Source organism: Homalodisca vitripennis, chromosome 4, assembly GCF_021130785.1.
Source record: "Homalodisca vitripennis isolate AUS2020 chromosome 4, UT_GWSS_2.1, whole genome shotgun sequence".
Classification (NCBI taxonomy): Eukaryota; Metazoa; Arthropoda; class Insecta; order Hemiptera; family Cicadellidae; genus Homalodisca; species Homalodisca vitripennis.
In genome coordinates, this window is record NC_060210.1 from 106671609 (window position 1) to 106685451 (window position 13843).

The 13843-nt window shown below is 30.4% G+C and overlaps 1 protein-coding gene across 1 annotated transcript in view; it reads right to left on the reverse strand.

Annotated features, from left to right (window-relative positions):
• Positions 1-487: 487 nt before the first annotated feature.
• The window catches only part of LOC124359916 (diacylglycerol kinase eta), a 66578-nt gene continuing 53222 nt past the window's right edge, over positions 488-13843 (reverse strand). Inside the window, exons 22-27 of the mRNA XM_046813051.1 lie at positions 13255-13400; positions 11106-11223; positions 8596-8691; positions 7007-7141; positions 5797-6091; positions 488-5161 (exon numbers count right to left, since the gene is read on the reverse strand). Coding sequence (XP_046669007.1) covers positions 5816-6091; positions 7007-7141; positions 8596-8691; positions 11106-11223; positions 13255-13400 — 771 coding nt within the window. The 3' untranslated portion in view covers positions 488-5161; positions 5797-5815. The remainder of the gene's footprint in view (positions 5162-5796; positions 6092-7006; positions 7142-8595; positions 8692-11105; positions 11224-13254; positions 13401-13843) is intronic.

Genomic DNA, 13843 nt, shown 5'->3' on the forward strand with positions numbered 1-13843 from the left:
CTTGGAAGAAGTAACAGACATTTTCAAGTGTATTAGATTATTATTGTGTATGGTACTTCTATGAACCATGCAAGTCAGGTGATGTAAAACAATTGAACCTGTTCCAAAGTTCTAGTGGTATATTCCAATGAAGGGCAGTAGCTGTTTCAGTGAAATCAACGAGATCAAAAATCTGCTGAAAAGTTCTATAACTTGTTTTTTAACCTATTTAAGGAATACATTTTTTAATTTTTTTAAAAGGGTACAATTGTTACAGTATGCATTATTGAACTGGGTTGCAAATATATCAGATATTACTTGCATACAGAAACATAGTTTACCTTCACAGAAACACGCCAAGTTATTTCATTGGAATTGTGGCCTCTCAGCTAAAAGAGCCAAGGCCCAGCACAATTCAAAATGTTCTGACTGTCCGGATTAAACATTTTTTTATTATCATCTATTCATCTATTCCTCAATATAACAATGGGGGAAACAAACAAGAAGATTTCGTTTGAACTAGAATAAGTTTATGGAAATGAATTTTCTGGAAATAGTGCTAAACATTGTGAATTAGTTCCAAATGAGTTCAGTTTTTCCAAGAAATTCTACTTACTAATAATAAGTACCATTTCTCTAATCCTACTGAAATTGTATGCACTCATCAAACTGCCCTTGCTTATTCGCTTAGATCCCTGAATGAATGTCAGAACCTATTACAAACATTTCATATTGATTCAATGTGCAGGAGGCAGTGAAATTACAACAATGTACAAACATTAAAAATACTGTACAGGAACTTTCCCAACAACAATTAACACACTTTTAGCGAATTAGGCAAAAGAGTAAGTTACAGTAGCAAGTACCAAAAATACAATCTGAAAAGAAGTAGTACATTTTAGGCAAAACATTACAATTGACAAAAAACTTCGATCAAGAATTAGTTCTAAAGTAGAAAAAATACAATACAAACTTGTAATATTTAAGATATTCTGCATTACTTTAAATTGGTCCCTTAATTAAGGGAATTAGAGGAAATCACAATAAATTAATGTTCATTAAATGAAACATTAACACCGTATACACACCAACAGATTAAACTGTAAATCTTCAAACAAAGTGAAATTTGGCTAGACCAACGTTCCATTATTATTACAGTTACTAAAATATATTAACCTTAAAGTAGTACAATTATTGTAATATCTATTAATTAATTAAAACATTATAAAATAAACATTTAATACTAGGCCTATAAGTCTTGAATAAAAACCAACATTTTTGAATGATATATACAAAAATGTTGTAACAGATTCGGATTAAATGTAGAGACATTGGGAATTATCTTAAACAATTTAAATAAGCACCAATTAAAATTTATATTCAACTATAATTAATATTACGGTTCTTTTTGTAAAAGTTATAGTGTGTTAAACAAAATAAATGCTCTTAACATAAAATTATAATAAAGTTCCAACAAGAACAAATCTGAAAAAGATGCACCAATACTAGGTGGCAGACAAATTACATTACTATAGGTACCCTAAATGACAACTGAGATCGAAATAGTTATATCTATAGAGTACACAGTGGTTTCCACCCATTGGAGTCAGCAAAAATTTGCTGAGAAGGCAATGAACTAAACTTGACAGTAAATTTGCTTTGGTTAAATGACACAAAAAAATAATTTGTAAGAAAATGAGAAAAATTTTAACTTGAATATATATTGCTTAGCAATGCATATTACTAGTTCCAGTTATAAACAATTTATAAATTAAAATTTGTTCTTACATGTTTTCTATCTTAGACTTTTTACGTGCAAAATCTAAGACAATTATTTGCAATCAAGAAACATTAATGGCTTGTTTTTTATAAAACAATTCTTGGGGATTAAGTAAATTTTCAGACTAAACAAACAAACATCTACTAAATTTTATCACCAAAATAAAAGATTTTTGTAAAAAGAAGTCCATAAGTGTGTTCATGTTTAGTTTGATATTATGTGATGACTATGTTGATTCCTGAATCTTAAATTTTAAGTTAACAAATTAGCATACTGAATAAGTCAGACAGGAGCTTAACGATTGGGATTTGAGTTTATTATTTTTATCAGACAGTTTGTTTTCCTGAATACATCACTGGTTGTAACAATAAACAAATGGTAATCAGAAATCATGGTATATGCCATGTCTTCGTAATAAATGAGTTTGATTTTATTGACCTGGGCTGATAAAATCCACTTCTAGTTATTTAGTTGGAGACCTGAGATGTGCTTTTAAAAGGAATGAGAACTTAAGTTTTCGCTAGCTACAAACAAAAATATTTTGTATCTAACTAATCATAAACTATTGAAACCTTACACTGTAAATACTTGTTACTGCAGGGGGTTCTATACATTATAACTTAATAAAAGGGGATTTTTGGAAACCACTGTACATACAACTTAGTAAAATAAAAAAAGTATTACTATAAAATATTTTATAAAACATTATAATTAAGAACGAGGGAAATGTATGGTTTACAAAATATTTTATTTTTGTCATATTTTTTGTATGGGTTGATTTAATTAAGCTTTAATTTTAAAATTTTGTTTTTGTGCATTATTAACCTATTTGACATTATTCTCTTCGGAATTAAATTCTCTAAAAGTTTTGGTTCAAAAGTTTGCATGTTTATTACCCATTTAATGAAGTTAATGTACTTCAAATCTAAAAAAAGCATGTTTTTCGAGACCGAATTTTGCATATATTGTCTGATATTTCAGAAATGAGTGGTCTTACAGGTCTGGGACTTATTTTGTTCAATTTATTTTACATAAAATCCAATAAATGTAACAACTATTTTTATGCCATAAAAACATCAGTTTCGCTTTATTTCCGCCCTTTCCTAGAAAATCGGGTGAAATCTTTCACTAGCTATATCTCGTTAACAAAGCGTTTCCGGACATATGTTTATATGAACATTACTTTGATGAGAGGAAACCACCTGAGAAGTTTGTCGGGTTACTCGTGAGACACCCTTTATATCCTCAAAGTTAGGCAGTAATCCTCAAGACAAAGAGCTCTCTTAATTAAGTTTCTGATATAAATAAATCATTAGGGCAAAGTAATTAATTCTGTAAGACTACTTGATCAATCCAACCATAACAGGTCTATAATTAGGCAGACTAAAACCAAACAAAATAACACTTCCAATTTGACACACAGGTAATGAGGATTGATTAATGATTAATGCTCATAGATCAAACTAAAGCATTCCATACAATTTTATGTATGTATATATATATATATATATATATATATATATATATATAATATATGAATTTTATGTATGTGTTTTATATGCATACATGTATAACATATATATATATATATATATATATATATAGTAATTTTAAATAAACTATTACAAAACAATCAACAATGGTCTGACAATAAGGAGTTAAATGATAGCCACATGGATGGTCAAGAGTGGATGCAGGACTTCTACTGAGAAGTGGCTGTTTCATGGGCATTTTTAAAGCCAATGCGAGCGATTACAGAAAAAACTAAACACAATATGGGTTTTTATTACAACTTGAGAGAAAAATTATAATAATTCTATACGCAAAAAAATATGCAAAGTAGATTGGTTTATAAAATTGGGACTTAATTTAGTAATTTACTGTGTTTTACATTATTGAAATGCTATAAGTTAAATTTTTTTAGAGACTCAAGTTTGAATTGAATACTAAAAATTGAATGAAAAGTTCAAATTTTGAACTATTTGCATATCCCAACACACCCAGAGCACAACTATGATTGTAACCATTTCATCATTATAATGTATAATTAAACATAGAAACTTTTAAACTTTTAAACATAGCATATCAGCTTTTAAAAATAAATGTTGATGTCAAATTTATCATAGCCTTTGAATATAAATTGATTTTAAAAATTAAAATAATAGTCTTTATTCATTAAACATACCAAAACCAATAGAAATTTATTCCTATTCACTCGTTCTGAATTATAATATACATTCTGTATGCAGTTGGCTACAACTGTGGTTTGGTGTAAGAAGATGTTAACCATAAAAAGGAATAAAATAGCACTTACAAACTTATCAAAAAAACATATTAAATTAATACTGATCAAGGACATACCAGTTCAGAAACTCAATTTGGATTTTTGGTTGCCAGTGAAGTAAACAGGAATTATAACTAATAACAATATATACGTAACAGTCTCATTTACATTAATAATACAAACATTCAATAATCTAACAGAGATAAAATCCAGTGTATTGAAACAGAAACAAAAATACGACAAATTTAGTTTTACAGTTCTGATATGTGCAGTTCTGCATTTATTCGTCCGGCCTTCTACAATGTAGTAACAATCCTCATAGCATCCTTCTACGATTCAAACTGTTCCAACAGTCAAACACAAAGCAACACTAACAAACATTTTGGTTTATAAATTGTTAAAACTACCATCTCCTTAATTCTGAAAACATAGACGGTGCTTAAAAAGTTATATTCATACCACTCCCTTCTTAAAGTGTAACTGATGGCAGATTTTGTTTGCTGAATACTTCATATGAACGGTTATAATGTTACCACAAAAATTATGTTTTTTGATGAATACAATTTGAATAAGGATTACTGATAATGTATTATGGTTTCACTTTACAAATTTCAGAATGTAAAATCAATATTTTAATTAAATTTATAAATTCAATTTGGTTTTGGATAAGAGAAAACTCAAATGTGGATACATAGTATGAATACAGCAATCAATAAAAGAAATAAAATATACTTAAAATTTAAAACAGATGGAAACCCAACACTTTGTTTAATTTAATAATAATTTTTGTGAAACATTAAAAACATAAACTGAAAAAACAATTCATATGAAAAAATACAACTCTATTCTATAAATTACTAAGCATCTTGTATTGCAAACTTAATTTACAATAACAGTAAAAAAACAAGAGATTTCATTAGCTTATAACAAAAATAATGTGGCTAAATAATTTAAAACCAACGTATGAGATTCATTTGAGTATATAAATACTGTAAAAACCTGCAGTCTAGTTCATGAGTTGTCTTTTAGTAATAGTGGAAGAAGATCTTAACTTAAAGATAAAGAAAATAAAGGAAATTGTCGTTGACTAAAATAAAGACGTGAAGACCCGAGAGAATCTGAAACAAAGAAATATACTCAATGAGAAAGTGAAACATGCCCATTTCAAACAATTTGAACAAATTATAATACATGATTCAACTTTTAGAATGTAAACATTGATAATGTCCATAAAAATATTCACAGTTCTTGAATAAGCTCCATATTCTACAAAAACAATATATTTTTGTTCTATATAGAACCAAACAAGATTTTGAAATTTTAACTGGTTTTTTGTTTGTCTGTTATACAGTATATCATTGAAATTTGAAATTTGTCTATATTAGTTTACTCATTCATTCTAAGTTTTAATAAAACATCTTTATCTTACATCTTTAATAAAACAATGTAAGAATAAGAAATAATGTGATACTAGCAAATAATTACTGAACTACTCATAACATCATAGAATACTGTGCTTCTAAAATATGTGTCTGCACCACACAGTTGATAACATTAGAGTACAGATATGTTTTCATGGCAGAGAACGTGTTAAAATATTTAACTTTACATTAAAATTTAAAAAATCAAACAAATTAAATGTATGAATTAGAAAAAATTATATTATTGTGAATACAAACAAATCTATTTATGGGTAAGACAGAAATTTAGACTGGATAAAAGCAGATTAACGTGAGCAAAGAGGTAAACTAACCGGCCTAGACACTCCGAGATCACATATTGAGTTCCTTGATTGCTTGGAGAATGCGTTTGACATGTCCAACTTTGGTGATTCCCAAGTCTTTGAGATCTCGCCTGGTCAGAGTGAGAAGCTCTCGGCCGCGGATGTCATGACCCTGGAAAGCGTCTGCGTACTCGGACAGTTGTAGTGATTCCAGCCAGGCACATACTTCCACCACTCCCCAACCTGCCACCTCCCTCCCTGCACCGCGTGCCTTTTCTCTACGCAGTTTCCAGAATAGACCTCGTCCACTACGACCCTTCCGTTCCTGTCACAAAATATATACTGATTATCACAAGTCTCTCATGTAATATGTGTACAAGGAGAGTGTCTCATGAGTAAATCAATTCAATACATTTACCAAACTATATAGACGATGAAATATTTTGTATTCAATCAGAGGGTGTATTTGTAATATAATTAATAATTTTATACTGTGTGTCTTAAAAGTCCCTCCCTATTATCTTATGAATAGAAATGGAGTGATTTACATTGGGGGATGTTTATATGACCGATTGAGGAGTTTTGTTTTGTATGAACGTTTTTGATCCCTCCCCCGCCCACAAATTGGGTATTTTAACTGGACTGAATATGTCACACATGCTATCTAGTTAGACAGTCCAGTTATTGTGTCTCCAATAAGAGATAACATGACAAAACCAGTCATTGGTATTCCCAGGACTTCCTACTGGGCTTCGGTTACAGAAAACAAAATCATGCTATTCATGGTTGTTGATGTCTGTTGATTCTTGTAATAACTTGTTTTATGATTTGGTGTCATAAGTTCTCACATTAACTAGTAAGTATATATTTTATCTGACTTGCAATAACTTTAAGTGTAACATAAATTGTGGGGGAAAAACAATGCAAACTTTAATTGGCCACCAAATTTTACAGAGTAACATTAGAGACCTCTAGTTTGAGCCATTCTTTTTCTTTTTATAATACCTTTAAAATGAGTGTCACTTTCTAGAGGTTCCTATTTTAAAACTTTGACACAGCCTCAAGTGTATTAGTGTATTTTGAATCTAAAACTGTGTATGTAGCCAATACGACTTGAACTGTGTCTTAAGTTTATGAATTAATCATTTGTTTGTTTATATGTGCATCATTTTGGTTACAATGGTTTGAAAAATATCAAAATAGCTTATTAGTTTGATGTACAATAATATCATACTGTCACCTGTTCATCTGGCGGAGGCTGTTGAAAGCAGATATAAGAAAGCCCTGATTCCTGAGAGATGGTAACACAACAGCGGCGGAACTCCGCCTCCATTCCTGTCAACACCAGTCCCAGCTGGTTTGCCAGGTCTTCTCTCTGTAATAGCATTTATATTGGTACTACTACAAATTTAATTTAAATTAATGAGTTAAACTACTTACTTAAACAACTCCTATGCTAATAATGATTTTGAATATCCTCATTAAGAAACATGTTACAGCTCAAACCATAATTAAAACCTGTGTTTGTATGCTTTTGAGAGTTGTCTCAATTTAAAGATGATCATATTCAAGATGATATAATAAAATAAGTTGACCACCATGAGGACTAAGTAACTCTCACTGGTTTGTATTTGGTGTTTTACTCAAAATATATAAAATGCCATTTGCAAATACATTAAAATACTGGAGATTTTGAGTTATTTTTTACCCCATTATATTTAATAAAACATCAGGGTTGGTTTCACCTAAAAATGTGAAATACTAATTTCATGAAATATCCAGTCTGCTAGTTGGTTGGTGAAAACACGAAATTGAAATTGGGTTTGAATGTAATGTGATACCTAAACAGACTTGGCCAGAAACACATGGTACACATGAAAGTTTCGGTTTGAGTATAAATTATATGAGATACTGCCTGAATCAAACCAAAAAATACTCATACCAATTGAGCAAAAACTTGCTGAATCCCATGTCCACTCTGCCAAACAGAAATTCAAGAAACCTACTACTTAGTTGACAGAAGAAAGCTGTATGCCAAATTTGGATAATTCGAACTCAGTCATAAACAAAGCGATGATCCTTGAATGAACACACCACTACACACTACACTTCAGGTAAAGTTAATGGATATGACTCATGTGCGAGATGTCAAGAATGTTGCCACCAAGAGAGGACTCCAAAATCCATTAGAAAATGGAGGACAGGATGTATCTCCAGCTGGTTTGACATATCCTGGGTTCTACATCAAGCCAAACATCAAGCCAAACATCATCTGATGTTTCTGACTACATCAACAGAAAAATCAGGAAATAATCTTAATTGGTTGATTTAGAATCAAGGCAATACCTCTTCCATATATAGTTTTAACTCTTCCAAAGACTATATTCATATTTAATTTGTAAGAGTAATATATATCCATACTTCCTTTCTTAAAATAATGATTTTCACCTAACTCTTTTCCCTCCCTGCTCTCCAAAAATATTTAAAACAACTTAAGTTTTTGTATAAAATACAATTTAAAGTTTACATGTTTTTTACTGTAACTAACCTTGTCAGTACAAATTTAACCTAAGAGCGACAATGGTACATTACCATACCTGAAGCTGAGGAGGTTAACCAAAATCTGATATTAGCTTTGGGAACTCATGAAACATCTACAAAACCTTTCTCCTCTTCTTAAAGAGCGATATAATATATGAAATTCAATTACATTCAAGAAAGTTGAATCAATAACGAATAAAACACAAAGAGATGGATAAATGGACATGTAACTCCTAGAATTTAGCATAAATAATAATAATAATAAAATAAAATAAGATTTTAACTCACAATATCTTGTCCTTTGTCCCGCAACAGAACACAAGCCTCATCATGGAGTTCTCGGGCACTGGAGACCAGCTCCGTGACTAAAGGCCTCAACTCCACCTGGGAAAAAAATCCCAGTCCATTGTTAATGTGATTTTACTCTTATATAGGCATGAATTATTTCTGCAAGAGGCATAGCACGTCTCATTTTACAAATCAAAATTAACTTTCTATTGTTTTATCTTTGGAAACATGCTACCATCTTGATCAAACCATACATTCGAAACTATTTAACTTTGTTTGTAGTCAATAGACAATAGACAAATATTTATTGTACAATACGTTTTCTGCTATCACAATGTAATAAAAACTGGTACATATTCAATGATTAAAAACTACTTAAAAATAATAAAAAAAATAAAAAATCACTTTTGATACATTGATCTATAAAATGTTATAAAACATAAAATTAAAATAAACATTGATTAAATCCAAAGCTTACACCCATTTTAAAATTTTTTAAAAGACATATTATTATTTTTCGTTTTCATCATAAACTGTCTTCAAAGAATTCATTTACACTATAATTATGTTTTTTGACAAAGTGCTTCTTTTAATTTTTTGTAAATGTAGATAAGGGAAGTTTTTTATATGACTGGAATATGATTATATAATTTAAAACCTTCATAAAGAGGACTAGTTTCAAATTGTTTTTAGTTTATGTGCCGGATATTGAAACAAATTACAATTTCTTGTGTGATATCTATGATTAAATTTGTATTTTTCAAACTGATCAGGATTCTAGTCAATTTAAGCATTTCAAAAATATATATATACATGGCAAAGTAAGGATGTTAAATTTTTTAAATAACGGTTTACATGTTGTTCTTGAGTCGCAATGACCTATTGTTCTAATAATTGATTTTTGACTAATAAAGAGTTTTTGCACATCTGAGCAATTACCCCACAAAGTAATTCCATAACTCAACATCGAGTATACGTGGGCATAATATACAGCTATACCAACTTCCAAAGATGTTATTGTAACTAGTATACTTAAAGCGTACCTGGTTGAATTAAGCTTCTTATTTAATATATTGATATGGTCAGAAAAATTTAATTTAGTGTCTAAATGTATGCCTAAAAATTTAACTACTTGTGTATTATTACTAAACCCTTTAAAAAATGATCATTTCTTAATTTAAAGCATAATGTATTAGTCTCGTCTCGATTTAACAACAGACTGTGAGTAAGGAAAATTTTGTTAAGTTTATCAATGACATCTTTGATAAAAAGTCACTTAACATTTTTCATCTAATTAGAGCAGTTTTATCGTCTGCATATAAAAAGAGGCTACAAACTTCTTTAGGAAGGTAATTTGGCAGATCATTGACATAGATAATAAATAACAATAGGCCTAATATTGACTCTTAAGGTTCACCATGTTTTACATCTGCCCAATTAGAACAATATTTTCCTGATTTATTAATAATAACTGTCCTCTGTTTGTGGTAATATAAATAAGAATATAATAGCATAAGAGCTGTGCCTTTGACACCCATTCTTCTTAACTTTGTCAGCAGCAGTGTACGATCTACACAATCAAAAGCCTTATATAAGTCACAGAAATCCCCTGCAGTGTTGACTCATCCAAGGCTTCAATGGTACTGTTTACGGAAGAGAACAGAACTGATTGTGTACTAAAATTTTTTCTAAAACCATACTGCTCTTTACATAATTTGTTATTCAATTCTAAAAAGTCAAAAAGTCTGCTATGGATAATTTTTTCATAGATTTTTGAAATCGAACTTAGAAGAGTAATTGGTCTATTATTGTTTATTTCACTATGTGAACCCTTTTTATGTATTAGGTGAATTTCTGATAACTTCAATAGGTCAGGAAATATTCCTTCACATAAAGACGTATTTATAAGTCCACTTAGTACATCAGAGATTGTATCAACAGACCATTTAATTATCTTACTAGGGATCTCATCCCATCCACTTGAACTACTTGTTGCTCAGATTTAAAATGATATTTTTGACCTCAGTTTTGTTAGTGGGTGAAAAAACTTGCAGCTCAATGTCATCTTGTTCACATGTAAGATAATGTGAAGGGGTAATGTGGCAGGAGCTTTTGGAACTTTTAATAACTCTACTATATTTGTATATTGATTGTTAAAAAGTTTAGCTACAGATATCGGGTCATCTATCTCCTTATTATTAATCTTTAATTTGTTGTCATTTTCACTGATTTTATTAAGACCTAGTTCATCTTTAATTACATTCCACATTGCCTTAGTTTTGTTTTTAGAATCTATTATATAAGAACTACCTATTACAAGATTTCTTCGCTTCCGCAAGTACCTTATTGAACACTTTTTTTATATTTTTTGACATAACTTAGAAATAAAGCATCTGTACAGTACTTTGATTGAATATGAAGCCTTCTTTTATGTTCAGAGGATTTTATGATTTCCTGAGTAATCCATTTCTTAGTGTAAGTTAGGTTTTTTTATGTGTATAATTACTTACTCCCTGAGACAGTTTCCCATCTTGGTACACTTTCTCCAGATTCTCGGCACAATTAACGACCAGATCGTCGATGTCTGCTCTCAACAGGGGATAACGCACTGTTAGGCTCTTGATGAACCTGCCACCAATTGTTTTATTTTATTTGTATGGCCAAGTTACATTTACCACCATTTCTAGTATTATGTACATAAAGAAAATCTGATCATATATTGTGTTTTCTTTTATTATACTTATAATCAGCAAGGTATTACATCAGATTAAGTTTTACGAGTTAAATTATGGTTAACCCTTTCGGTGCCATGCTAAAATTTTCTCTGTTATGAAATATTTTCACATGAAATAGCCTTTAGATCATGTTGGAAAAAACGGTTACTGCATATGGTATTGAAAAAACAGTATTGAATGTTATAAGATTCAACATGTCCTTTTATAACCCCGAGACTACTGTGGCATTTTAACCCATTGACTACAAATTAAAATCTAAATATTTTTACCCTCAGGTACCGAATTAATGTTTTGATTTTACAATGGAAATCATTGTGTAGGTGCTTAGGGTCAATTAAAAATATTAAACAACCATATAAAATCTTAAAATTGTATTTTACTATCTAATATTTTAAGTCTATAATTGTCTAGTTACAACTGGATTCATACCAGATCTACCACTAAAAATGAAATTATGTGGTATTATCATTAACTTGCTTGGGCCACTCCCACGTTTGAAGGTTAGGCCTACTCATATAATTTTCTTAAATTTTTTAATCACCACTTTCACTCAAAACTTCATCTTCAAAGGATTACCATCACTCACTTCATTTTTACTTTCATTGAGTATGTTCTCCATAAAGTTAATAAAACTCAGAAAAGAATTACGTAATTTTACTGCTATGTCATTTCAGACGACAATTAATTTCGTGAGAGTCGACCAGTTTCAAAATCGAACATGTTATATTTTAACAGATCATTGATATAATAGTATAGATAAATTCCAAAATAATCAATATCAGTAACATTTTTTGACAGAGTCCGTTATTGGTAATTACGTCAACACTAACTGATGATGGGCAATATACATCATTGGTAGCACATGATTATTGTGACGAAAGACAGCCATGGGGCACTTTAAGTTTTAATTCTAAAATATCATAGATCTTATTTACTAAAATGTTTCCAAGCTGAAAATCTAGTTTCTTAAATGAGGAATTTTCATTTTACTTTTGCAAACTTCTTTCAATAATAATAATAATTATTATTGAAAGTCATAATACCCTGCATATTTATGATTTATTAAAATGAATTGTAAAAACTATACACTTTATTCAACTCATAATCTATACACTTTACAACTTTTTTTCATAGTTTTTTTAGAGATATCATCCTAGTTGTAGATAGGGATAAGATGAATACTAGAATTGTAAATATACATGGATATAATAAAGGGTGTACTGGGGTCGATGGATATAGATTAGTGAAAATAACAATAATAAATTAAAATATAACTAGTATTAAAGTTTCTAATTTTAATAATAAAAAAACATTGAAAACAATAGCAGAAAAAGTAAAAAACAAACATAATTTAGGCATGAATACAAATTTTAATTCAACCTATCAAGGTTGCATTAGTATAGGTAGGTGCAATTTGATTAAATAATCAGTGATCATATAACTAAAATTGTGTTTCCACTTTCAGTAAAAAATAAGTTTAACCACGAATTTAGTAAAGCTACACTGTAACACTGATTGGCCACATCTGCATACTCATAGATCTATTTTGCCTGAGCATTAAGGCGTTAAATTCAACCAAGCACTTTCAACTCTAGCAAACAACTTGTCAACATCACACAATGGTTGTCAGTCGATTTGAGAACTTGCAGCCTCCACCTCCAACAGATTTCTTTCATGCCACTTATTAGTCTTCTTAAATGCAATCCTCCATGTCAACTAGATTTTTGTCTGGAAGATTAAGGATAAAGGAGATAAAAAATTCCCAAATTAACTTCATAAAATAACAGCTAATTTTGTTATTGTCAAAGTTTTAGCTATCTAAAACGAATATACCTTATTCTGATAGATAAAACAGCTAAGCACAATTTCCAAGCTACATGTGCGTCAGGAAATATTTTAGAACTCATGTAATGCTGACACTAACTTGATGAGTGAAGATACAGCTTCAGTAAAGGCCAGTAGTAGCAGACCTTCCTCCTCTCCGAAGCTTAGATCTTTGATGGTGTTACGTCGGGGCTGGAGCTGATGTTGTCTTTGTTTCTGCCAAGCTCGCAGAGACTCTTCCAGAGCCTTAAACAGATAAGTCCAAGTAAATGAGTTTGTTTTTCAGATTACTGGAAAGTTTTAAACCTTCTACAAAACTTTGTAAGCTACAAAGTTGTTTAAACCTTTTTTTGTTCTCTTAGGACAAGAAGCTTATAATTTCCACCTAGTCTTATAAGGACCTTTGCGCTGCTTCTGGAGTGACTGCCTCCTATCGAGATCCATGAGGAAGAATTTTGGGTACTAATCTCAGAATCATGTCCCCTTGAAAGAAGGGGAGGCCAGCTCTGAACCAGCCTCTCATGTTAAAACAGGCAGGGGGTGGCACACCCTTATTGAGACTAGCAAGAAACTCTGACACTTAGGGAATGAACCCCACCAACTCCAACAGTTATCTCCCACAGTAGACTAGACCTATCAAATTACCCTTGCACTCCAGAATCTCGATATTTGCTGTTAGTGATATGCTG